At 47.6% G+C, this 23,251-nt stretch overlaps 3 protein-coding genes across 4 annotated transcripts in view; 2 read left to right on the top strand and 1 right to left on the bottom strand.

Moving 5' to 3' along the window:
- The first annotated feature begins 4,535 nt into the window (after positions 1-4,535).
- Positions 4,536-13,056, top strand: LOC135813799 (catalase-like). Of its 2 annotated transcripts, XM_065326808.1 has the most exons (11): positions 4,536-4,554; positions 4,671-4,765; positions 7,264-7,435; positions 8,048-8,517; positions 8,693-8,800; positions 8,950-9,030; positions 9,283-9,435; positions 9,805-9,940; positions 10,978-11,054; positions 11,402-11,455; positions 12,353-13,056. In XM_065326808.1, exons 2-11 carry the CDS (start codon positions 4,709-4,711, stop codon positions 12,533-12,535), a joined length of 1,491 nt encoding a protein of 496 aa, XP_065182880.1. In that variant the 5' UTR covers positions 4,536-4,554; positions 4,671-4,708; the 3' UTR covers positions 12,536-13,056. The 2 variants fall into 2 exon arrangements, with proteins under 2 accessions (XP_065182880.1, XP_065182879.1); XM_065326807.1 differs by lacking the exon at positions 4,536-4,554 and having other exon boundaries at positions 4,589-4,765.
- Positions 13,057-13,888: 832 nt separating this feature from the next.
- LOC135813791 (uncharacterized) lies at positions 13,889-15,966 on the bottom strand. The gene is made up of 2 exons (XM_065326796.1): positions 15,664-15,966; positions 13,889-15,529 (listed from the first exon to the last, which is right to left on the bottom strand). The coding sequence occupies exons 1-2, from the start codon at positions 15,764-15,766 to the stop codon at positions 14,520-14,522; spliced, it is 1,113 nt and encodes a 370-aa protein (XP_065182868.1). The 5' UTR covers positions 15,767-15,966; the 3' UTR covers positions 13,889-14,519.
- A 263-nt stretch (positions 15,967-16,229) lies between these two features.
- Positions 16,230-23,251, top strand: part of LOC135813798 (RNA cytidine acetyltransferase-like) — a 36,447-nt gene continuing 29,425 nt past the window's right edge. The window contains exons 1-5 of the mRNA XM_065326806.1: positions 16,230-16,527; positions 18,830-18,921; positions 19,619-19,790; positions 21,469-21,653; positions 23,042-23,156. Coding sequence (XP_065182878.1) covers positions 16,420-16,527; positions 18,830-18,921; positions 19,619-19,790; positions 21,469-21,653; positions 23,042-23,156 — 672 coding nt within the window. The 5' untranslated portion in view covers positions 16,230-16,419. The remainder of the gene's footprint in view (positions 16,528-18,829; positions 18,922-19,618; positions 19,791-21,468; positions 21,654-23,041; positions 23,157-23,251) is intronic.

Raw genomic sequence — 23,251 nt, 5'->3', positions numbered from 1 at the left:
TGTACAGCCACTTATCTGCTGTCAGTTGGATGCAGATACGAATGTAGTCCGGTATCACTGCATGCAGTCAATGCTGCAGAGTTTCCTGTTCACTACTCAGTGACAGCCTGGTCAGAGATAAAACTGACAACTAACTAGTTACTAATAGTCTTAGCCATGAGTAAACTGGTAGTGTGTCTAGTGTGTACATCCATCATGATCTGTGTGCAAGTGGACACACTTACTATCACACTGCCAGTACTGCTGCTGGTTACTAGATCAATTCAACATGGTAACAGCAGCCACCCTTTGCATTTGTGTCAATTAATATTAACCGTGAATTAATTTTAAGTTTAGGCATTGCGTTACATACATGTACGAGGTCACATCCATGATAGCCATGGTAAGTTGTAACTAGCAGAGGCCTATGGTAGAAGTAACAGTTGAATTTTTTTTAATAATATTCCCTGCTACTTACCAAGGTACTCCGTATGCCGGTACATGTACTTTTGTTCAGTATGATATGGGGCGAGGGGCCGGAGGGGGTCTTTTAGTGAGTGAGTTTAGTAAGTGTGAACCTGTCAATATGTCACACGGATTGTCAGGCAACTGAAGACAGGTCTCATTACATATCCTGGCATCAACTGTGCACTGTGCAGTACTGACAGTAGACATGTTATTTGTAGACTAACTGTTAGTGCAGTACTACTGGTGATGAGCCACTCAGCCACTGGCACCCGTACCCCACGATGCGGCCTACTCCCGTCTTGTCTTGTACTTTGTAGGGTGCCTGTGATAGTAGTGTACCATCATTTCACTACACTCATTACACTACTCCCCGTATCCACAAACACGAAAATGGCAAGCAAACGGCCAAACAACAGGTTTACCCACAGAGCTTGGGGCTGAGAGAGCCGATTGAATGCTTGGGCAGTAGGGGGGAGGGGAGAGTCGGAAGGGGACCGGGGAAACATAATCACAGCCATTAAAAGGCATTAGCAATAGCTGTTGTCCGAGAGTGACTGGTACCTGTAACCTCTCAGGCAAGTAAGTTACTAAGTTACTTACAGTGTACTACTACTACTACTATTATTGACAGCTGCCAGAAATGGCCACGCCGCTCCCCAAAGGGAGTGTACTAGTACAGTCATGTACTTCAGGAATCACAGGAAACACAAATACGTATTATTATGCATTCGTGATTCCTCAGGCTCGGCAAAGCTCAGTTACTGGCCAAACCATATGCACGGTAGGACCATCATTATGGCATGTTGCTTGTTAGGGTGCCATGGTGCAGCACGTACATGATTGTAGTTCTGCTCTGCTTCTTGTTAATTCGTACGCTTTACCCATTCCTGTGTGGGACTGATGATTGTTATCGACAGTGATGACTCCAGAAGGAACTGGTACTGTAGAATGTAGCACTCAGGCAAGAGTGCCATCACGGCATCAGTCCTCCTGGGCACAACTCCCACCAATCACACATATGTACATGGAGAAGTTTTTGGTCTCTGCCTCTGGTTGTGTTGCACAACGCACTGACAAAGTGATGCCAAGATTGGCAAGACAGATGTAGAGATCAGTATCCAATGCTATGACCATGATGACTGTGGAGTCTATCATTACTACTAGACGATTAGTATCAACCGTGATAACTCCCTGGCCTGGCTGGGGCTTACGCTGGTGCAGCAGCTAGTGTTTGAGCAGTCCGAGTGTCCGGCATCCGGAGTCTCAGCACAGTATTGACGCAACCTTTCTAGTGATCATAATATGGCCCAGAATCTGCGAAAACCAGGCTTAGGGTGAAATTTCACAAAATGACTTTTTCCCATTTTCAGCTTCTACTGGGCATGGGAGGTCAGGAGACAAAATATTACAGGTGTGGGTCGACTCATAGTGGTATTAAAAGTATCTCAAACACACCAGGGTATTGTGTTAAAAAATCCAAAAAAAAACACAAAATTGTTATCATAGGAAAGAAATGAAGAGAGATCCACCAGAGTGAAGGAAGAGACATGGATGATTTTTGTTTAGGTGACATGACAAGGTAGGCATGTGGGGGGCAGGCTTGTTGTGGCCCCTTGGTGCTGCAGGCTGTAGTGGCCACGCACAGTTCTGCATGAATTTTGTTTGCTCCTCACTCAGCACATTCTGGGGCTGCATACATGTACTTGCATGCTCTGGCGCTACACACCACAAGGAAACCCGACTCCGGTTGAGATGGCACCTTTTGAAGGGTGAATCTAGTACAACTATTCAAAAACAAGCAAGAACACAGCCTTTCAAACTGTTCCACTGTTCGTAGTATGCGCATAGTGATAGTGTGCTGGCGTGCTGCAGTGTCTGCTTGGTGCTGACCAGCAAGTGAAATCTCGGCACGCCGTACAATCCCTTGCAGCTAGCTGTCCAGCGAGGAAAGTCTCGAGTGGAGGCCTCTCAATCTGCTCGCTCATTCGCCTGGCATTCAGTAGCACTTCATCGCCAAGGCCTTCAATTCAAAACAGTTTTCACACTGCGCTTCTAGCCTTTTTCCTCGTGAACTTGCTGCAAACGTATGAGCTCTGCTGCGCGTGTTCCCTTTGCGTGAGGCCCAGAAACAGCTAGTATCTCCATACTTCGATTGGCTGGGTCGATGCCGTCCAGGTTCTCCTCGCTATCGCCATCACGACTCTAACTGGAGACGATTTCTTCACCATTTTCCGCAAGCAGCAGCTAGCGCAGAAATTTCGCCATCCCTGAGTGAAGGAGATGGAATCCGTTCGATCAGCTCAAAAACTCTTCGTTGTGACTAGAGGAGTAGCAGGGAATATTCTACCGGAAGCCCTTTGACTTCCCTGACTGCTGAAACCCTTCCTGCCATGACTGCTACTTCTTCAAACAAGCGAGATTCTCTTTGGTTCCACTTCACTGCACTCGAGCGCCCACGCGACACAACCGTTTTACAAAACATCATTTTTCTCAAAAAAATGATTTTCACCCTAAGCCTGGTTTTCGCAGAAGTTGGGCCATATGGCTACCACTACCAGTGTAATATCATCAAGAGTACACTTGATATCATCAACACCACTCTGTCTCAGCCATGGTCCTCATTTCGCAACCAGGAGCCATAACTGGCATAAGTAATACTAATAGTTGCATAACCTGATAACACCTCTCCGCATTCTTACCGTGCCAGAATAATGGTCTAGAACAACATTACATACTACAAAATGCAGTGATCATGCATGGTGATTCACTGATTGTTGCCACCTCCAGTACAGGCACAATCACTTGCTGCAGCGTGACCAGGTGACTAGTATGCGCTATGGAAAGCTTTACTTGGCGTGACTTCTGCTGCACCTGAGTCACCCCGCCAGTAGCTTGACTGGATCCCCACTCACTGGAACTAACTACTTACTTGGGAGTGGAACCTGTACGAGGGGAGGGATAGCGTCATCCTCCAAACTAACCAAAGCTCCAATAATTATAATTATACCAAATAATTAATTGCAAAGTAGCGCTTCCCGGCCACCGTCCACCACGTAGCAATGCGCTATGTTAGACACATGAACGGGTCATGACACGCTGATTGTTACAAACTCGTTACAACACCGAGTAACCTTCTCTTCGAAGTGAGTTGCGCATACAAAAGTCGCTTCTTCTTCTCTCTGCCATGTCGTCCATCATTCTTGAAGCTCACGTACTACACACAAGTGCTGTCTCACTCAGCCGGCTTCCTCCGCTCAAAACAAAGGGCCAAGGCTGCTGCCCCTACGGACCCTAGCCTAGGGCCCCTGACTCTCCATAGTTTGTGAAATGCACGTGGGTACACATGTCACTGTGACTCAGTAAAACAGTCACCTCAACACCGGTCACCGCACCCCGCGCGCAGTGCCCGCACAGGGAAAGAAAAGAAGTGTGACTGTCTGTGAGCTGCGAGTACGACTCGAGCACTGCGAGATCGTCCTACATCGTGACGGTGCGCCGGTTCCTAGATCCTTTGACGTGACCTGGCACGCGGACTTCGCACAGAAGATTCACGCATCTTCGTGACGTGATCTGCTGAAACTGCATGATCCTCAGAGTCATACAGATCAGATCATCAGAGTACTAGTAACGACGTTACGTAACAGTCAGTAGTTGTGTGCTGTCACGCATATGTGTGTGTTTGTGTGTACGTGTGTGTGTGTGTGTGTGTGTGTGGTGTGTGTGCTGACTCTGCACTGCATGCATGCATGGCACTGCTGTCAGTTAGAGAGTTACGAAAATACGACCGGCTCGTGGAGTTAGAAATACGGCGGTTTTGCCCATGCACGACGAAAGGATCTTGAATCGCGATGTGAAAATGGCGCGGAATCCCGTGTTTGACGACGTCATCGATCATGGTCATGCATATCGCGCGCATATCGCGGCTCTGATCATCCAAATCATTTTGGCAATCAAAAGCGCATTGAACCGACCCACGTCCACGACGACACTTGAAAAGTGCAGGCCGAACTGTTCTTGAGCCAGACATAGATCTACGCTACATATGCTTTTGAAGATCTACACTGTTTGACTAGCCCTAGCGTAAGCACAGCCTGCCCCGCAGCCCAGGTAAAGACACTCTTTGAAATAAAAGATCCTTCCTTTCGCTTGACGGTTTACTTGGCTGAGGTCTTTCATTCCATGGTGAAGAGCTCATCGCAACTTTCTGTTAATGTTTCTTCAAGCTTCTTGCCGCCGCTTTCTATCCACGAGTGCATACGCCATGGCCGGACGATGCCCAGCTGCCAACCAGCTCCTCAACTACAGGGAGGAGCAGAAGGTAAGATCCCAGCAGGTTTTTTTGACTTGGTGCATTTCGCATTGCGATCATTTGAAAGGCGCCGTTCCTGGCATTTGTCTTTGACCCTGTGACCCGTGCCTGTGTACTATACTACTAGTATAGCGTGGGGCCTATTTGTTAGGGGTCGTCGCAAAAGTTTTCTGTCGTCCCTGAAACGAACATCGTTCATTTCGTACTCGGACCCCCTCCCCTCCCTCTGAAACGAACACAGCTTGCTATGCTGGACGACGAAAATCGCATGCATGTACTACATGTCATATCAAGAGTCCATAACCCCATGGACTCTTGGTCATATGTACAGTGTCGGTCGACTTGCGATTTTGGCTCGCACCCCCTCCCCCCCAAACGAATCATGTTCGTTTCAGGGACGACAAAAAACTTTTGCGACGACCCCTTAGTTCTGCTTTAGCAACATTTGAAGTGCTCGTGCCGGTTTCATCGTTCTTTTGCTTGCGGGGCAACATTTTTGTAGATGTGAAGGTGTGATTATGGACACGTGCTGAATAGTTTCCATTTTCTTTGTGCACTGTGTTATGATCGAGGCGATTGTAATTCGCGTGATGGCCTTCTTCCTGGGCCCGCTGTGGAACTGGTTTGATGTTCCGTTTCTCGTTCTCGATGTAGCGAAGTAGTGGCTCGTGAAGCTGGACAGTCATCGTTCAACTTCGTGTTGATGGCAGCTACGCCTGCCAGTGCAGTCAGTGCACATGCAGTGTACGATGAAAGAATCACATGCACCACGAGGGACAACGGCTAACGGGGACAACCTGACTTATCATTTCGTTCGACGGGCTGAAGAAATAACTGAACACTAATGTTTCGAGGATCCTGCCAAATGTAGCATAGTTAGCGACCGAACAATATTTTTCCAGCGGTCCTCGGTTATTGAGGGGTGGCTGTCTAACTTTCGATTGGTTTCCGCCGTGGTGAATAGGAGCGCTGTGAGTGTGAGCGATTGTCCTACAAATATTACAATGTAGCAGCCCGGAGTGTGGCTATGTAGTTCTTCCTTTCACAGGCGCTAGGCAAGCATAGGCCGGGGTTGCTCTGGGGATGGATTCTTGTCTCAAGTGGAGCGCCGCCATCTTGGCCCATCACCAAACTGTGCATGCTCACTATGCATGCACGGTACTGTACTGTGCTAGCGGGGCTGCGGTGCCATACCCCCATACTCACTCTAGAGTCTAGATCTACTTGCATAGTGGCAGTACTCCAAAGAGTAGGTCTGAGCGATTTCAAGTGGCAGCTCCTGTCGCATGGTGTGCAAAAAATCACCCTGGTCTGGCTCCCTGTGCTGATCCTCATTGTGTTCAGCGTACATAGGCTAGCATAGAGTCCCCACTATAGATGCTACAATAGTCTCAACTCTTTTCCTGGCAACCACTAGTCATGTGTCCAAGCCAGCTGAGTCATGATTAGTGACCGTGATTGGAAATGGTTTGAAAAACTCGTACCATAAAGGCACAACGCAATGCATTCCCTGAGAATCTCCACATCCCAGCACTATGCTACGAATGCCATGGCCATACTGCTAGCAGCCATGTTGTTAGCAAACCGATCACTGCCAGTGCTGGTGGCTTCTAACTGAGCCTCAGGCGAAATTGTATGACAGCAGACCTGTCAATTATGTCAATGCATCCTCCATCATACCATGGACCCATGATCCTAAGCTGAACACAACTGGCTACCAGAAAGAAATAAGCACGTACATGATGATGTAGTGATCATCACCTGTGCCACATCACCCACAGAAAATCATAATGGTTATGTACATCCATCCTGTACAAAAGTTGAAACTAGTCATTGGCATGTTTCTACTGGAATACCTGTTGCCAAGGTTGGTTGCAATGTTCTGTCACAGACTATGGTGTTGTATACTAGTTGGTAGTACATGTATCTCAGCCTGATTCTGGATAGGCCAGTGGCTGGGGCAACATCGTGTGTGTGTGTGTGCGTGCGTGCGTGTGTGTGTGTGTGTGTGTGTGTGTGTGTGTGTGTGACTCATGACACTGCCTGAGAGGTACATGATCTGCCATTACATGTGACTAGCGATCCATGCGACATATTCGGCAGTCTAGAACAGTTCCAATGATACTGTAGAGAATGGCCATAGCTCTGTCCTGGTTACTGTGTTCACTGTTATACATGTATGTACTAATGCGTATCATCTACGTATTGTCATGTGCTGCGCTATGTTTCCAGTTGTGCTAGCTGCAGCTGTGCATATTATGTATTGAGTTTGTGGCCACGTGCGAATACACAACCCTGTTGCCATTCTTACCCACACATGTACGGCACACTGGACTGCAGCCGGTATTCCAACACGTCTGCAGAGCAGTAAAGCTAATCGATGTGTGCACTCTGTGCGTGTTCTGTGTGCGTGTGTATACATGGTGTGTGTGCATGTGTGTGTGTTTGTGTGTGTATGTGTGCATGTGTGTGTGTTTGTGTGTGCATGGCGCATGTGTGTATCTTAGGAGAGCACAACGACCTCGACTAGCTGGGGCGCACCCGTTGACATTGCCACTGCCTCGCAGACCGTCGGCCCCCGTGGTCCCATGCTTCTGCAGGATGCCAACTTCATTGACAACCTTGCACACTTTGACCGCGAGCGTATCCCGGAGCGTGTGGTCCATGCCAAGGGCGCAGGTAAGTAGTTGCACAACACCACTCGACTGGTGTACCTTATAGATCAGCTACTCTGGCTCCTTGTTCTTGCTGTGCGGTGATGGCACTGGTGATAGATTTGAGCGATTGCATGTTATAGAATGGACTGGAGATTACGTAATGGCAAAGAGATTTATAAGACTTTAGTAGTCAATCACCTGTTACTAGTGGTAGGTAGTGCAGCACTGAACTGCACAATGCTGTGGTGAAAGTGAGGCAGCGTCTGTACCGTAAAGTACCGCCAGAGCGCCCCGTCTCGCGAGAGCGCCCCACCTTGATTTTACAGCCAGAGAAAGGAAAATCGTATGGCAGAGTGAAACAAAGTTTGTACGATGTGAGAATCTTAGTGTACTAAGGTCACGCTTGGCAGGTTTTGGTGTGGAGCTTGTGTCCGCTCGAAGGTACGGATTGAATGCATAACGTGCAATATGTGTACAAGGTTCGTGTCGTATGACCTACAGACAGCAGACCACCTCCACAATACGGCCACGAAAGGACGAGATGGTGGGGCGCTCTGGCGGTACTTTACGGTAATAGTCAACTATTGTGCACTGATGTTGCACTTTTTGTTCTGATTTTGTCTGTTCTTCTCAGGTGCGTTCGGTGAGCTTGTGATCACCGAGGACATCTCCAAGTACACCAAGGCCTTGGCACTGCAGAAGGGCACCTCCACCCCGGTGGCAGTCCGCTTTTCCACAGTCGGTGGCGAAGCTGGTAGTGCCGATACGGTGCGTGATCCGCGTGGCTTTGCCGTCAAGCACTACACCGACGATGGCGTCTGGGATCTGGTCGGAAACAACACACCAATCTTCTTCATCCGCGACCCAATCCTCTTCCCCAACTTCATCCACACGCAGAAGCGCAACCCACGCACTCACTTGAAGGACCCAGACATGTTCTGGGACTTTATCTCTCTGCGACCGGAGACGACTCATCAGGTGTCCTTCCTCTTCAGTGACCGTGGTATTCCTGATGGCTACCGCCACATGAACGGCTATGGCAGTCACACGTTCAAGCTGGTCAACAGCGAGGGCGTTGCACACTATTGCAAATTCCACTACAAGGTACGGCCTGGTGGGCTTCTTGTCTTGTTACAGTATTATGACTCTGCTGCTGCTGCTGTTCAAGATTATTTGTATCGAACGTTCCTACTGCATGGTTGGCAAATACGAAAAGTACCCCGGAAGACTCTTCCTCATGAGTTGCTTCAACGTGTGCTCCTGTGTTTGTTGGTTTCAGACGTCCGAGAGCAAGAATCTCCTCCCCAACAAGGCCGGCCCGATCTCAGGCGATGACCCAGACTATGCCATCCGTGACTTGTACAACGCCATTGAGCGCAAGGAATTCGTAAGTGCCTGGCTTCTTTGATGTGTCCCGGACAGTACACTGGCCAAGAAAATAAAGTGTTCACCGATTGCTGGTGCCACTGCTATTGAATTTCCTGTGATTAACGTGTTGAGATGTTCTTGCCGTGCATCTGTTCTTTCTCTGTGCAGCCAACGTGGAAGTTCCAGATCCAGGTCATGACTTTCGAGCAGGCCGAGACCTACAAATACAATCCGTTTGATCTGACCAAGGTACGTTCTATGTCCTGCTGTTGCAATGCCTTATCGGGTGATTGTAGAAACCGCAGCGCGTTTCCTGATGTTCCGGTTCCCGAGCAACGTGAATGCAATGGCATTGTGCGCAAATGATGTTGGCATGTATGTGTGCTCTCTCTACCTCTCGGTTTTGCATTGCTCGAACCGTTTGTACTAGTATCACTTTCTAAGCCACTACTGGTCTGTGTCGCTATTCTTGTGCTTGCTTCACCTGTGTCACCTGTGCAGGTTTGGTCTCACAAGGACTTCCCACTGATTGACGTCGGTACAATGACACTGAACCGCAACCCAGAGGACTATTTCTCAGAGGTGGAGCAGATCGCGTTCAGCCCCAGCCACATGGTTCCCGGCATTGAGCCGTCACCAGACAAGATGTTGCAGGTCAGTGAAGCTGCTCCTGTGCTCTTGTACTCGGGTCTGATTTAGCCGTGCTTACAGGCTTGCATAGGCATTAGCAGCTATTTGTTTGTAGGACATCCTGCTCATATTTAGTTGTGTTGTGAAACACGATTACCAGTACTAGTTTGTTGCATTGTATATTGTTTGAAAGTTGAAACGTTATCTGTTCTCGGTCATCTTCCATCTGAGAATTAACTGTACGTGTGTGAAGTAACTAGTTACTGTGAACCCCAGACACTGTGTTTACATGTAGTCGTACTGGCACATCAAACTCATTTCTTCCGCCACATAAATTACTTTTGATTGATTGTTTCGTGTGGGGTTTGTTTGTTGCATGGCGTTGCGTTGCAGGGTCGTCTCTTCTCCTACACCGACACCCACCGCCACCGCCTTGGTGCCAACTACCAGCACCTGCCCGTCAACGCTTCCAAGAAGACGCCGCAGGCCAACAGCCACCGTGACGGCCCCATGTGCATGTTCAACCAGGGTAAGGGAGTGACTACAGCTCTGTCCATGTGCGTGGAGGTGTGTGGTTGTTTTGGGAGAGCGCATGTTGGTATATGCAGGCGCGTAGCGCCGTATCGCAAAATTCGCTAACAAAGCAGCTAGAGTTTGCCGTGCCATGTCCGCAAAACGCCCAAAACAGGAAAAAGAGTACATGACTGTATCGCGCACAGTGTCCGCGTTCAACGTTCCTTCAATGCATGTGTCGATGCGTGGACTGGACTTGAACACGTACCGGGCAGGTCCTTCATACATGTTTGTACATGGTGCTAGTCAGTCTTGAACGTGATTGTACATTCAGCCATTGTCGGGTACCTTTGCAAACCGTAAAAGAGCAGCATGACCGGAGCGAGGGTAGCTGAGTGTGAAGCAGGAAGAGTACATGCAGTCAATACTGGTGTTTTACTGCTCCCTGGTGTGAAGTGACTACAGGACTGTGCTGTTTTTGTTCCAACTACATGTAGCTATTTCCTGCCATTCGAGGAAAAGAATGGCATTGTTTGCTAGTCCCAATGTCAGAGCCTCCAGCAAAACATTTGTAAGAAGCAGCCGATAGTACATGTAGTTCAAGATCAAAGGAAAATGATGTATAGTCTGCTGAATCAGACTCATTTCCGAGTGCAGTTTACCGCAAAAATTCGAAATACTTGTAGAAGGGGCTGGCTGAGCCAGTATCCTTGGCTGCAAAAATGAAAGTAGGGTGTCGTTTGTACACTTTGTCGCGCCACTATGACCTTCCAAAGGAGACTGAAAAGGGCTACACTACGCCCTTGTATGGGTGTGCAGAGAATACAATGGCGGGCATCGGACATTCTCTAGCCATTTTTGATTTGAACTTGAGATCTCCTGTAGACAGGGTTTCCACTTCCAAGAACGTTTCCTCCAGCTTTGCTTCGATTTGTCTAAAGCCCTTCGTTTTAGTCTCTGATCTAATTACGATATCCTCAGTGCCCGGTGTGTGTGTGTGTGCGCGCGCGCACGTGTGTGCCTGTGTGTGTGTGTTTCGTTATTCTTGCGTAGCTGGTGCACCCAACTACTTCCCCAACAGCTTCAAGGGTCCAGTAGATAGACCCGATGCGCGTCACTCCAAGATCAGCGTAAGTTGCAGACTGCTTTCTCCCTCCTGCTCTCGCTTGTGCCGCTGATATTATTGTGTACCGTGTTAGTTTCATGAATACCTATGCCACGTGTGGCTCACAGTTGTGTAGGTGCGTAGCCCGCATGGGGCACGTACACCCCCCTAAAAATTTCGACCTAGGTTCAGCATGCACATAGTGACCTTAAAATTAATGACATTCACCTACACATATGCTGCCGTGCACACCCCCCCCCCCCCCCCCCCAAAAAAAAGATGGAGCAGGTACGCCCCTGGTTGTGGATTGGCGTTGTGTTTTGTTTTGTTTTTTGTTGATGTGTTCTCTGTGTCTTGCTTGTCACACTATAGTACTCTGGTGATGTGGAGAAATACAACTCGGCTGATGAGGACAACTTCTCACAGGTATGGTAGTGCTCTGTACTTGCTTGTAGTTTTGAGTAGGGCTCAAACGATTAGTCCGATTAACCGGTTGCAGACCGGTTACGAAGAATTAGCGGTTAACCGATAAAGATAACGGTTACGCAGTAACTTTTCAGTCAATTTTTCAAGTATCAGGTCGTTGCAAAGTATGCACTTTCGCGGGCTGTCGCACGCGTACGCAATTTCTGGGCTGTCAACTCGGTCAAATCTGGTCTCTTGGTGTGAGAGTATGTATGAATGAGCATGCAAGAGAATGTACAAGTGTGCGTTGTACTGAATAGGGTACATTTTTTGAATGAGTATAGTCAAATATACGGTTAAAAAAGAGTCCGCAGGATTGCCGTGGCTTATAGGTTATAACCGGTTAACCGACCGTTAGCTTAGCAGTTAACCGTCAGGGGTAAAACCGTGACCGTTTGAGCCCTAGTTTTGAGATCTACCCGGAGATACAGTACTGCTGGTGTGTGTGTGTGGTGTGGTGTGGTACACGTGTGTCGTCAATACCTTTCTGCATCTTGTCACCCGCCCGACAGCAAGTGGGGTCATGTTTCAAGAGTTTAGAGACCTGTGTTGTTCTCTGGTGGCCTGCACCAATCGAGTCAAATCCCAAGATTTCTTCTAGATCTGTGTCCCTGCCCCTCCGACTATAGGGTGCCATTTGGTCTTGGTATCGGGGTACTAGTATCCAAAAGACAAGCGCATGATATGTGTTGACAAAGTGTCTCAGATCCTTGCTGCAAATGATATTTGTTGATGCACTTTGGATCAATATGACGTGACAGAAAAACTGTGTGTGTGTGTAGTGTACTGGTGTTCATGAGCCTGTGCAAGCACCCCGTACAATGTCGTGCCTCTTCTGTGCGTTGTGTTCTTATACAGGTTGGTGTATTCTACAGGGAGGTGCTGAACGCGGAGGAGAGGCAGCGTCTCGTTGAGAACATTGCCGGTCACCTCAAGGATGCCCTGCCCGAGATCCAGAAGCGCACTGTGGCCAACTTTTCCCAGGCTGATGCCGACTATGGTGCTGGCATCCAAAAGCTGCTTGACGGCTACAACAAGTAAACAACACCGCTATTGGATACGAAATAATGCACACAACATCGTTGCTACTTGTTGCTTCACCGCACAACATCACTGCTACTTGTTGCTTTACTACACAACTTTCTCCCTCTGCTGCTCCTGCTACTGCTGTTGCTTGTCTTCATCTGTGTTGGCTTCTTTAGGTTTTTTTAAATATAAATTTGAAGTGATGCCATTGTGCCATGCCGGTGAGACGATTTACTAGCTCTGCTACTGCTGTTGCTGCTACGTGCCCTCCCCTGTCTTCTTGGTGCCCAATACCTCCTGATGCTCTGCTGGTCTGCTCAGTGGTTTAGAAGATAGTGTGCGAATTGATTCGGGTAATGCTTCATCTATTTTGCGCATGGCGTTATTTGCTGATCGCTACCCCTGCATGGGTAGACCAGAGCCTATATCTTTCCTCTAAAAAAAATGAAATAGTGTGCAACTAGCTTATCGCTGCACCGACACAACTTAAAGTGACAAGACAATCTTGGAATACACAACGGACGAGATTCCAGCTACTCTCTGCGATTGTTTGAGCTTGGGGATTGAGGGGACTGGAACGATGAGAGTCGTACTCTGCAATGTCATGTACTATCGACAGTATCACAACCGCATGGGTTATACCTATTGTTGGAACTGCACAGCAATGTACTTCCACTGTTCGAAAGAGTGTAGAGTTACTTGATGGACCATTGGTGAAGAGTATGCACACGGTCTGAACTTTTTCTGTCTCTCGCCAGTTACATGTAGGTGAAGCTATGATCTCCAGGTCAAGTCAGAGTTATGATTGTTGGTTGACAGCATGTTACAAGGCGGAGGACCACTGTGTTCGGAAACAGTGACCTTTCTACAACCATCCACGGTTGATAGAGCCCCGGTCTTGCGACCATCTGAACCATAATTATGGGTGCTAGCCCTGGTTCTGACCCTCATTATACTACGGGAGTTGTTTGAACCAGGGCTAACACCCATACGGTTCAGATGGTCGCAAGACCGGGGCTCTACCAACGGTGGATGGTTGTAGAAAGGTCACTGTTTCCGAACACGGTGGTCCTCCGTGCACCTTGTAACATGCCGTCAACCAACAACATACACATACTTGTATAAAATGCTTGATCAGGGGATGATCATAAAGATGATGGTTCTCTGGCCCCTACATGTAAGCATGCATGTGTATAGCGTAGGACTCTTTCTGCAAGTGTAAGGCTATAGCTTGACACGTGCTGATGGGATGTTTGCCTCTGTGCTTGTATCTACATGTACATGTATAGGTCTTACACCTTGCTTGCGTGTGCTGAATATGTTAGTGTGAAAGCCTGTGAAAGTAGAGAAGATTGACAGGAAAGAAACGCCTATAATGAAAGACTCCACCGTGGAATATACATGTACTGTGTGATGTGCGAGTAGGATGGTTGCTAGCTGAGGGGTATTTCCCATGCATGGGCTCCCAGTGCAAGTTAGTTTAAATATGACAACACAGTGACCGAGTCCCAGTGACCACTGCATGGCGGTGACGCAGCAGGTTGAAGCCAGACTAATAGTAATACACTACAACCACAGTTTCTGTACATGTACGTGGATGGCCAGCTAGCTAGGATATACAGTAAAGTCTTGACTTGATTGGCAATTGAATGGCATGACAAGCAAGGCATCTGCATGATAGTTATGGACCTACGTTGTATGCCATATTGTGTGTAGAAACGGGTAAAACTCGAATAAAACTGGAAAGACACGCCAGTCGGCAGTGCTAAAGACATGTAAGACAAATGACTGGCTTAAGATACAAGCGTGGCAAAAGGCAATGCCCGTACAATTAGACATTGGGTTTGGTCAACATGATCAAAGGCGATGGATGAGAAAGCACGACAAAAACGGCATGATGTGTCTCTAACATGGCTTAGTGCACGTGGCTACGCTACATGCATGAGGCAAGTGCAGGGCGGCGTTAGTCTAGAATGATGCTTGGCTGGCGAGACAGTGATTACATGCTAGTGTTTTCCTGCTGCTGCTGTAACTTCTGTCTGAGAAGGAAGACACCAGTTTCAGCAGCAGACAGAGTGCCAGAGATGGAGATAACTCGATACTTGGAGTTACCGTTGACAGTTACATGGAGTGACGCTTGGCTATATCCTTCAATTTGATGCAATGCCGATGGTTGTTGGTTGAGCAGACTGTCAAGCAACATTGATGGCACAGGCAGTTCAATGGCCGCTGTGGCTGGTGGCACACCGGGCCAACTGCAGATGGGTTGCGAGACTTGACCGGCAAGGGATGGCGGCGTAATGGATGGCCGACTGTCGAACGTGGATGACGGGTTCATGTTGGAGAGGTTGGGAGACTGGCGCGACGTATGATGATGGTGTGAGCGTGACTCCATGTTGTTGCCATGGTTACTAGGTGGATTCTGTGACAGCCCCGCACCCTGGTACGGTGCTGACCCGGAGGAAGAACCACCGGCCGAACTGTTATTGTATGTGACAGTAGGAACTGAGCCAGACATCGGATCAGTCTCTATCATGTTTAGAAGCAGTGTAACTACCTGCTTCAGCCGTTCTAGATCACCATTCAACAAGACACGACGCTCAGCTAACTTGTGAATATCTTGATCTCTTTTGTCAGAGACCTTGAGACGGACGCCCGTTTCCTGTTGCAAGCTTTTGATGGTCTCCCCTCCCTTCCCTATGATGAGACCGGCTGTGTTATTGGGAACTACAATGTCCAGTTCGTTCAGTGTCTCACGCCAGTTTGCTGCATCTGCAGACATCTTATCAAGCAGCATGATCATGGCATCTTCCACCTCCATTCTACTGCCGCTCAACAGAGCAACTCGTTTGTCAGTGCCGGGAAACATTTCCCTGGCGGTGGACAGTTTGATGACAGCACCGGACTTTTCATGCACTTCGCGGATTGTTCTACCAGAAGAACCTATGATCGAACCTGCCTCATGATTGCTGACTAAGAACTTCAGGATAACTGTGGAGGACCGCTTTCCTGGACAAAACAAAACCACACCACAAAAGGAGGTAATGAGCCACGAACAACGGCACTCACTTCGGACTAGGAGCGGGCGAGATGATAGCAGATACGATGCAAAACCTAACACTACACCAAGCCTCAAGACATACCGGGAAACGTTGTTCGGAGACGCTTGGCGTCTGGTTCGTCGCCTGTCTCATCTCGACCACCAGAGGGTGGGGAGCCGGCGTCTAGTACGAAGTGGTCCTCCATTCTCAAACCAAGCAACTGCAATTACGGCGAAGACTAAAGTGAGGAAGAGAAGTGCCTGTACTCTGTATGTCCTTGATCTCGGTCTGTAAAAGGAGAGAAACCCCCCAGACTGCCAGAGCGAGAAGTCGTGTTGGACGCTTTTGACCACAAAAGTTGCAACACCGCCAAGACTGCAAGAGGCAAGACACAACAAACCACATAAGTCGTTGAAAAGTGTTTGTTGTGTTGCAGTGTTTGTTGCTTCTCACACATGCGAATGATGCGATGTCCTGACTGCATGTTTTTGATGTGTGATCTTGATCTGATGATGCACGATGATGAGATGAGACTGTTGTGTGTTTGAACTTGAAGTGCGTGCGCCGTGCGGCATGCGGTCTGCACACTATACACTGGGCATCTCCTTGGAAACAATGGCGTGGGTTTTCCATTTTTTTGTGGAGGAAACGCAAAAGCCAAAAAAATATTGTGATTATGGCCAGCCAGCGTGGTGTTTTGGTTTGAACAAGATCGCGTCCAGTTGTTGTGTAGCTAGCACGAGAAGTAACACGTCGTCAGTTGTTGCCAATCACTCAGTGTAGTCAGTTCTGCTTTCTTTTGTCTGTGGAGAATTTACTGAACATGTAGTAGTCCGCTGTGCTTTTGCTACTGTCAGAATGCCTCGCGTGAAAGTTGACAATCGAATTCGTGTGCAGATCGAGAATGGAGTTGCACAGCGCCATCGCTCGTTCTTTGTTGTGCTCGGAGAAAAGGGCAGAGATGCTGTAAGTAGGACGAATATCCTATGACAAACCGGATGTTGTGACCTATTCTGTGCCTATTTTGCTCGTAGTATTTGTTGGTATACATGTTTTTATTTATTTATTTACATGTAGGGCTATACATGTACATGTTTTTTTTTACATGTAGGGCTGTACCTATGAAGGTTCATACCCCATTTTGTGTCGATTGTTTATTTACGAATTCTCCAGAGGTAAATGAATACCTATCCTGGGAGTCTCAACTGATAGGTGATGAAAATAAATTTATGAAGGGAGTGGATAAAATCCAAATCTGGAAAAATCTGAGAAATGCAATCAAAAAAGAATGGTATAAGAGAGAGAGAGACAGTGACAGAGAGACAGACAGACAGAGACAGACAGACAGACAGACAGAGAGAGAGAGAGAGAGAGAGAGAGAGAGAGAGAGAGAGAGAGAGAGAGAGAGAGAGAGAGAGAGAGAGAGAGAGAGAGAGCGCAGATATGCTAATAGAACAAAGAAGATGGTGATGGTAAGACGTCAAGATGGCAGTGGTTTGCCACACGAGTAATCCTTACGCTGTTCATGGAAACAGTTTCAGAAGTAGCTGGGGTTGGGGCGAAGGCCGTACGAGGACACTTACTTGGGTAAAACTCAGCTCCGTCCAGGAGAGACTGCAATCCAGATGTGATTGGAGGGCTGCAGTGTGGGCCGCTCTAAATACACTAGGCGCTGAAGAGCAGAGAAGATTAGAATGGTCAGCGAAGAGAGTCATCTCGCTGGTACAAGCTACATTGACGAGGGAATTTATGCTCATGTGGAAGAGAAGCGGACCAAGATGTGACCCGTGCCCCTGGGGAACCCCGGCAGGTAATAGAGAAGGTGTTGAAACCGACTCCCCGATACGAACATTCAGGATGAAGCCCCGGACCCAGTCACAGGCAGACCAGCTGCACCCGCCAGAAAGCGAATGTAAGATGACTGCATGACTAGCTCGATTGAATCTCTTCGAGAAGTCAAAGTGCTTTGTAGTAGATGCATGAGCCTGCGGGCGAGTCTGTACGAACATTTAGCATACTCGATCACTTTGCAAAACAATCAGAGCTTTGGCCAGTAGATTTGCGTTGACCTGTGAATCCCAGGTGGAGACCCGCAGAAAGTGTTAGTGTACTGCCACCAGTACGGGGTATACTCCGGCATGGCGCTGGTCTGGCAGTGGCGAAACTTCCTAAGCTGGCGGTGGTGTTTCCAATGCAGTTGTTTAGCCGCTTGTAAATGCAATGCAGATGTGTGAACTTTTCCACTTTGCCCACACATACACATCACCCCACACCATATTACTGCTACTGAAGAAGCCACTTTTACGGGCAGAAAACAATTCCGATATGAGCACCATACTACTACTGCTACTACTGGCTGCTTTGAGCGCCTCACCTTGATTGACAGCGAGAGAAAGAAAAAAATTAATGATACTTTTTAGAACTCAGATGGCGAGCCAAGGAAAAAAATGTAACGTGGAACAATGTGGGCACAAGTTATGTGATCGAGTCCACCAACCAAACCAGTGCCTCAGTTTTGTGCTAGATTGTGCATGTCTGACTGTTCAAAATCTGGTTTAGTTGATGGACTCGATCACATAACTTGTGCCCACATTTTTCCAAGTGACAATACTTTTTAGAAGCTGTTTATATTTCCACCGAGAAGTCCTGTGCAAACAAAAGCAGGTGAAATTCGCACTTGGCTCTAGTGTTAGGTAGGTCGTCAGCATCTCGTTAGTTATGTTCATTGTTTGTCTATTGTTGTGGCGCTACATTGCATGCGCTTGTTGGGCTTCTTTACACTTGCACCTTTTTATCATTCCTTCAGTGTGTGTATGAGTTCACGCGTTTTATCGTTGTTGTTTCTGGTTACTAGTACCCTTTCTTCACGCTGTTCTTTCACCTCTCTGCTGTATTTTAAAAGTCCATCGTTCTTGTTCAGTTCCTTTTTGCCTGTATTCCCCCTCATGAGGAAGCATTGAAAGTTCTTTTCGAGACTTTTCCGAAAGTGTTGTTTGCGAGGAGCCTGAAAAGTCTGTTCATTCCTATGTATGATTGATTGCACTAGGTCCGTGCACACACAATGTAGCCTTGATGTGTGCCCCAGCGTAAAGATCCTCATCTCCATGTACTTGTAGAAATCCGGACCCAAAGCACTCAGCGTTGCAGACTCTACTCCCCCAGCATGTATTGTCTACGTGATTTCTCTATGTTTCGCACGAAGCAGAACCTCTCTGTTCTGCTCTGTTCTGCACTGATGAGTGATGGCCTGGCTGGTTTCTTGCTGCAGGTTGTTATTCTACATCACATGCTGTCTAAAGCCGCTGTCGCAGCAAGGCCATCAGTACTCTGGTGTTACAAGAAGGAGCTAGGGTTTAGCAGGTAAGGATGAACAGAGCGGGAACAGACTCAGCATTGCACATTGTTGTTGCTGGTGCTGGTGCTGGTGGTGCTGGTGCAGGTGCTGGTGCAGGTGTTAATGTTGTTGGTGGTGTTGGTGGTGTTGGTGCTGCTGGTGCTGCTGGTGCTGCTGGTGTTGGTGGTGTTGGTGCTGCTGGTGCTGGTGGTGTTGGTGTTGGTGCTGCTGGTGGTGGTGTTGGTGGTGTTGGTGTTGGTGGTGCTGCTGGTGGTGCTGCTGGTGGTGCTGCTGGTGCTGGTGTTGTTGGTGTTGGTGTTGTTGTTGTTGTTGTTGTTGTTGTTGTTGTTGTTGTTGTTGTTGTTGTTGTTGTTGTTGTTGTTGTTGTTGTTGTTGTTGTTGTTGTTGTTGTTGTTGTTGTTGTTCTGGAGATTGATTCCAGGTGTAGTAGTAAAATGTATTATTTGACTAGGGGAGTCCCAACAGACGATGCCTTATTACAGGGAACCCTAGATGGAGTTTGGTCAGATGAGCACAAATAGCGGGAGATTGTGCCTGACGACAGTCCGAAGGAAGAGCATTCCACCGATCTCTGCTGCGACAAAGGAACTGATGTGTGACTGCAGTAAATGCCAATAATATTTTCAATGTTGTCATTACCTTGCGCGCACTCCATCCACCCTCCCACTAGCTAATTTACACACGATCTTTTTCTTCTTACAGCCATCGCAAGAAGAGGATGAAGCAGCTTCAGAAGAAGATTCGGTCTGGCAATGTTGACATGAACAAGGATGACCCGTTTGAGCTATTCATTTCTGCCACCAACATCCGCTACTGTTACTACAATGAAACGCAGAAGATTCTTGGCAACACGTATGGAATGTGTGTTCTGCAGGCAAGTTGGATACAACAGTACATTATGTACATTCACTGGCTTTCTAGGCTTTCTGATACAGCTGTGCATGTGCTTCAAAGTAGAATCTGCTGCATGATAGTATTCGTGTACCGTATAGTACCGCCAGAGTGCCCCACCATCTCGTCCTTTCGTGGTCGTATTGTGGAGGTGATCTCCTGCCTATAGGTCATACGACACGAACCTTGTACACATATTACACATTCTGCAGTCAATCCGTACTCAATCTACCTTCAAGCAGACACGAGCTCCACACAAAAACAGGCCAAGTGTGACCTTAGCGTACTAAGGTTCTGACGCCGTACAAACTTCGTTGCACTCTGCCATACGATTTTTCTTTCCTTGGCTGTAAAATCAAGGTGGGGCGCTCTGGCGGTAATTTACGGTACATGTAGAATACTCTGCATTGTAGTATACATGTACAATGAAACCTGTCTAAGGCGACCACTCAAGGGACGAGAAAAAGTGGTCACCTTGGCCAGGTGGTCTTCTTATCCAGGTTCAGTGGGTCACGTGACTATATTCACACTATACATGATGTGACATATCATTTTGATCAGTGTATCACACTGGACACAGATCACGAGTCACGTGCCTGGGAGCCTCAGAACTGCCAAGTGTCGTGCATGCACCATGTACATCTACACTTCCTGCGCTGATGCGTAGATCTACCATGCATGGTGCACTGTGCAATGCGTGCATGTACATTGTACATGTAGCAATGTGCAACACGGTCGCGGTCGGGTGATCGTCGGTCGTGTTGAGCGAGTGGTCGCCTTATCCGAGCTGTTTTGAATGTGAATGCGTCCGTGACAAGGAAAAGTGGTCGCCACATCCGAGTGGTCGCCATTACAGGTTTTACTGTAAAAGCCATTATTCTAACGAGGCACATATATAACGATTTCCTATTAAAAATTGACCAGTTTATGTGTATCAAAGGCAACGATTCTCACTCATTCTCAAAGCTCGATAGCAACAATATGTATAGATTTCTGTCTAACGTTTTCTATTTTAGCGACAGATTTCTCCTCGTTAATTCGTTAGAATAAGCACTTCGTTATATATACCGTATGTCAGCGCCTTTAAGCCATGGCCTTATATCCGAAACACCGCTGCTTTTCTAGATATTTTAGATGCAAAATGACTCACCCAGTACGCCATGCCATAACAGTCAAAGTCCACACAGAAATTCCAATCTAAATCCACCTATTCACCCTTCCTGCTGGGCTGTAAGTTTGTTAACATGGTACTTATTCCTTCATTTTTACAAAACAAACTTCAGATGTCATTTCATTTATGAAGCCCATGGCTTTATAACTGAGACTGGCTTTATAATCGAATATAACTCCATGGCTTTAAAGGTGCGGACATACGGTATGGCTTTTACAGCACTGTACATTATACTGCCATTCCTGGTGACTGCATCCAGGAGATGCACGTACACGTGGCATGTGCACTTTGTTGCATCCTTGTCATGCCTGTGCTGGCACATGCTCAGCGATGGCTCAATTGTTGTCAGCACTGAATTCTATTGTCGCTGTGTGTGGTATGCAAACAAATCAATGTCTCTGCTCCCCCTCCTCACCTCCACCACCCAGCCCCAATCCCTCCTGCTCTCTAATGTTGTTTATACCAAATGTTCTCGTTCTAATCCTCCCAGGACTTTGAGGCGCTCACACCGAATCTGCTAGCGCGAACAATGGAGACTGTGGAGGGAGGTGGCATTGTGGTGTTGCTGCTGAGAACGCTGACATCGCTCAGGCAGCTCAAGACGATGGTGATGGACGTGCATTCGCGCTACAGAACATCCGCACATCAAGATGTCGTGGCGCGTTTCAACGAGAGGTGAGTGAGAGCCAAGCATTGCTGCTTGTCTGCACTTTGTTGGTTGACAGCATGTAACAAGGCGGAGACCACCGTGTTTGGAAACAGTGACCTTACTACAACCATCCACAGTGCAGTCACTGTTTCCAAACACGGTGGTCTCCCCCTTGTTAGTAATGTTACATGCTCTCAACCAACAGCATGTTTCAACCAAACAAGGTTTATCTAATACCTTGTCTGCACTTGTACTGTTTCTATCCAACATGGCTGCTTATCCCGTTGTGATGATGATTTCTGATCAAAGTCACAAGAAGGCGACGTTTAAACTAGGGGTCAAAGGGGTGTACCGGGTACCCGGGTACCCGACCGTTAATCTCAGGTACCGTTAGTAAAAGGGTACCCGTTTGGATTTTGATGAACCACTCAGTGTGGAGCAACACTGCTGGGATCGTGTATTCCAGGCGGAAGTCGATTATTTACAACTACACGCTGGATGTCTGCATTGTTGTTGCATTTTCGCACCTAGTAGATCTACTCCTGCGACTATCAGACACCAATCGATTTGCGAATCACAACGTGATATCAAAATGCAACCCGAGAACAGATGAATTATAATCTTGATTGATGTAAAAATTGTGCAAAAACCTAAACATGGCTGCTAAAGGGTACCCGTTAACCCGCCTGTTAAGAAAATTACCCGTTCGTTAGTTAAAGGTACACCCGTTTGACTCCTAGTTTAAACCAATGAAGTATTGTTGTTGGTTTGTCACAGTATGATTACGTGCACACTCTTTCTAGCGTTACTCTAAGCGTTCCTCAGAGCGTTACTCTATGCATCACTCTATGCGTTACTAAGATGGTTCCATTAGCTTTTTGTTTTAATTACACCAAACACCAATGCTCCATTGAATTTGTAATTTTGCACCTACTGTATTATGTGGGGCGAGAGCTGCACTTTGTAAAAGGAAAAAATCCAGCCCATATGACCCCTTGGGCCTATGCCTATGCCCTAACCAGTCGTTAAGATACGAGCACAGTCATGCTCATATTGCGGCCTCCAGGACCGAGGTGTTGCTTGTAGTGGGTATGCCCTTGACCATCACTGTTTCTGTCTTGAGTTATGTGGGGTGTTAGTGGCCTATGGCCCCACTCTATACAAACAGTTCGAATGATGGCTAGTCGCCTAGTCGCCTAGTTTGCGTACCCAATGTGGCTCTTGCACTAAAAGCACAGTATTGGAGTCTTCATGGTTCATTGCAAGCGCTCGTGTACGCTTATCTCTCTCTTCTTGTTTCTCTTCATGCTCTCGGTCACACAATGCCGTCCCTATGAACCAATGCGTTTCTGTTATTACTGTTTACTGAACTGTTATCTGTGCAACCTTCTTCTTCTTCTTGTGATGTATGTAGGTTCTTGTTGTCGCTGGCTGATTGTACATCATGCATGCTAATCAGTGACGAGTTAAAAGTGCTGCCACTTAGTTCACACTCAGCCAATGTCAAGCTCAAGCCCCTACCACCAAAGGTAAGGTGCACACCACTATCCCTGCCGCCGTCTGTTCTTGCCGGCGGTGCTCTGTGCTACTTGTGTGTGTGTGTGTGTGTGTGTGTGTGTGTGTG

Source organism: Sycon ciliatum, chromosome 4 (genome assembly GCF_964019385.1).
Source record: "Sycon ciliatum chromosome 4, ocSycCili1.1, whole genome shotgun sequence".
NCBI lineage: Eukaryota > Metazoa > Porifera > Calcarea > Leucosolenida > Sycettidae > Sycon > Sycon ciliatum.
This window is presented reverse-complemented; position numbering and strand designations above follow the sequence as displayed.

Bases quoted from the DNA above. Each gene is read 5' to 3' on its own strand.
- LOC135813799 (XM_065326807.1), top strand. From the start codon at position 4,658: ATGTTTCTTCAAGCTTCTTGCCGCCGCTTTCTATCCACGAGTGCATAC. The intron at 7,436-8,047 runs GTAAGTAGTTGC...TGTTCTTCTCAG, and splicing joins GGTCCATGCCAAGGGCGCAG to GTGCGTTCGGTGAGCTTGTG. The intron at 8,518-8,692 runs GTACGGCCTGGT...TGTTGGTTTCAG, and splicing joins ATTGCAAATTCCACTACAAG to ACGTCCGAGAGCAAGAATCT.
- LOC135813791 (XM_065326796.1), bottom strand. From the start codon at position 15,766: ATGGAGGACCACTTCGTACTAGACGCCGGCTCCCCACCCTCTGGTGGT. The intron at 15,530-15,663 runs GTATGTCTTGAG...TGTTTTGTCCAG, and splicing joins TCTCCGAACAACGTTTCCCG to GAAAGCGGTCCTCCACAGTT.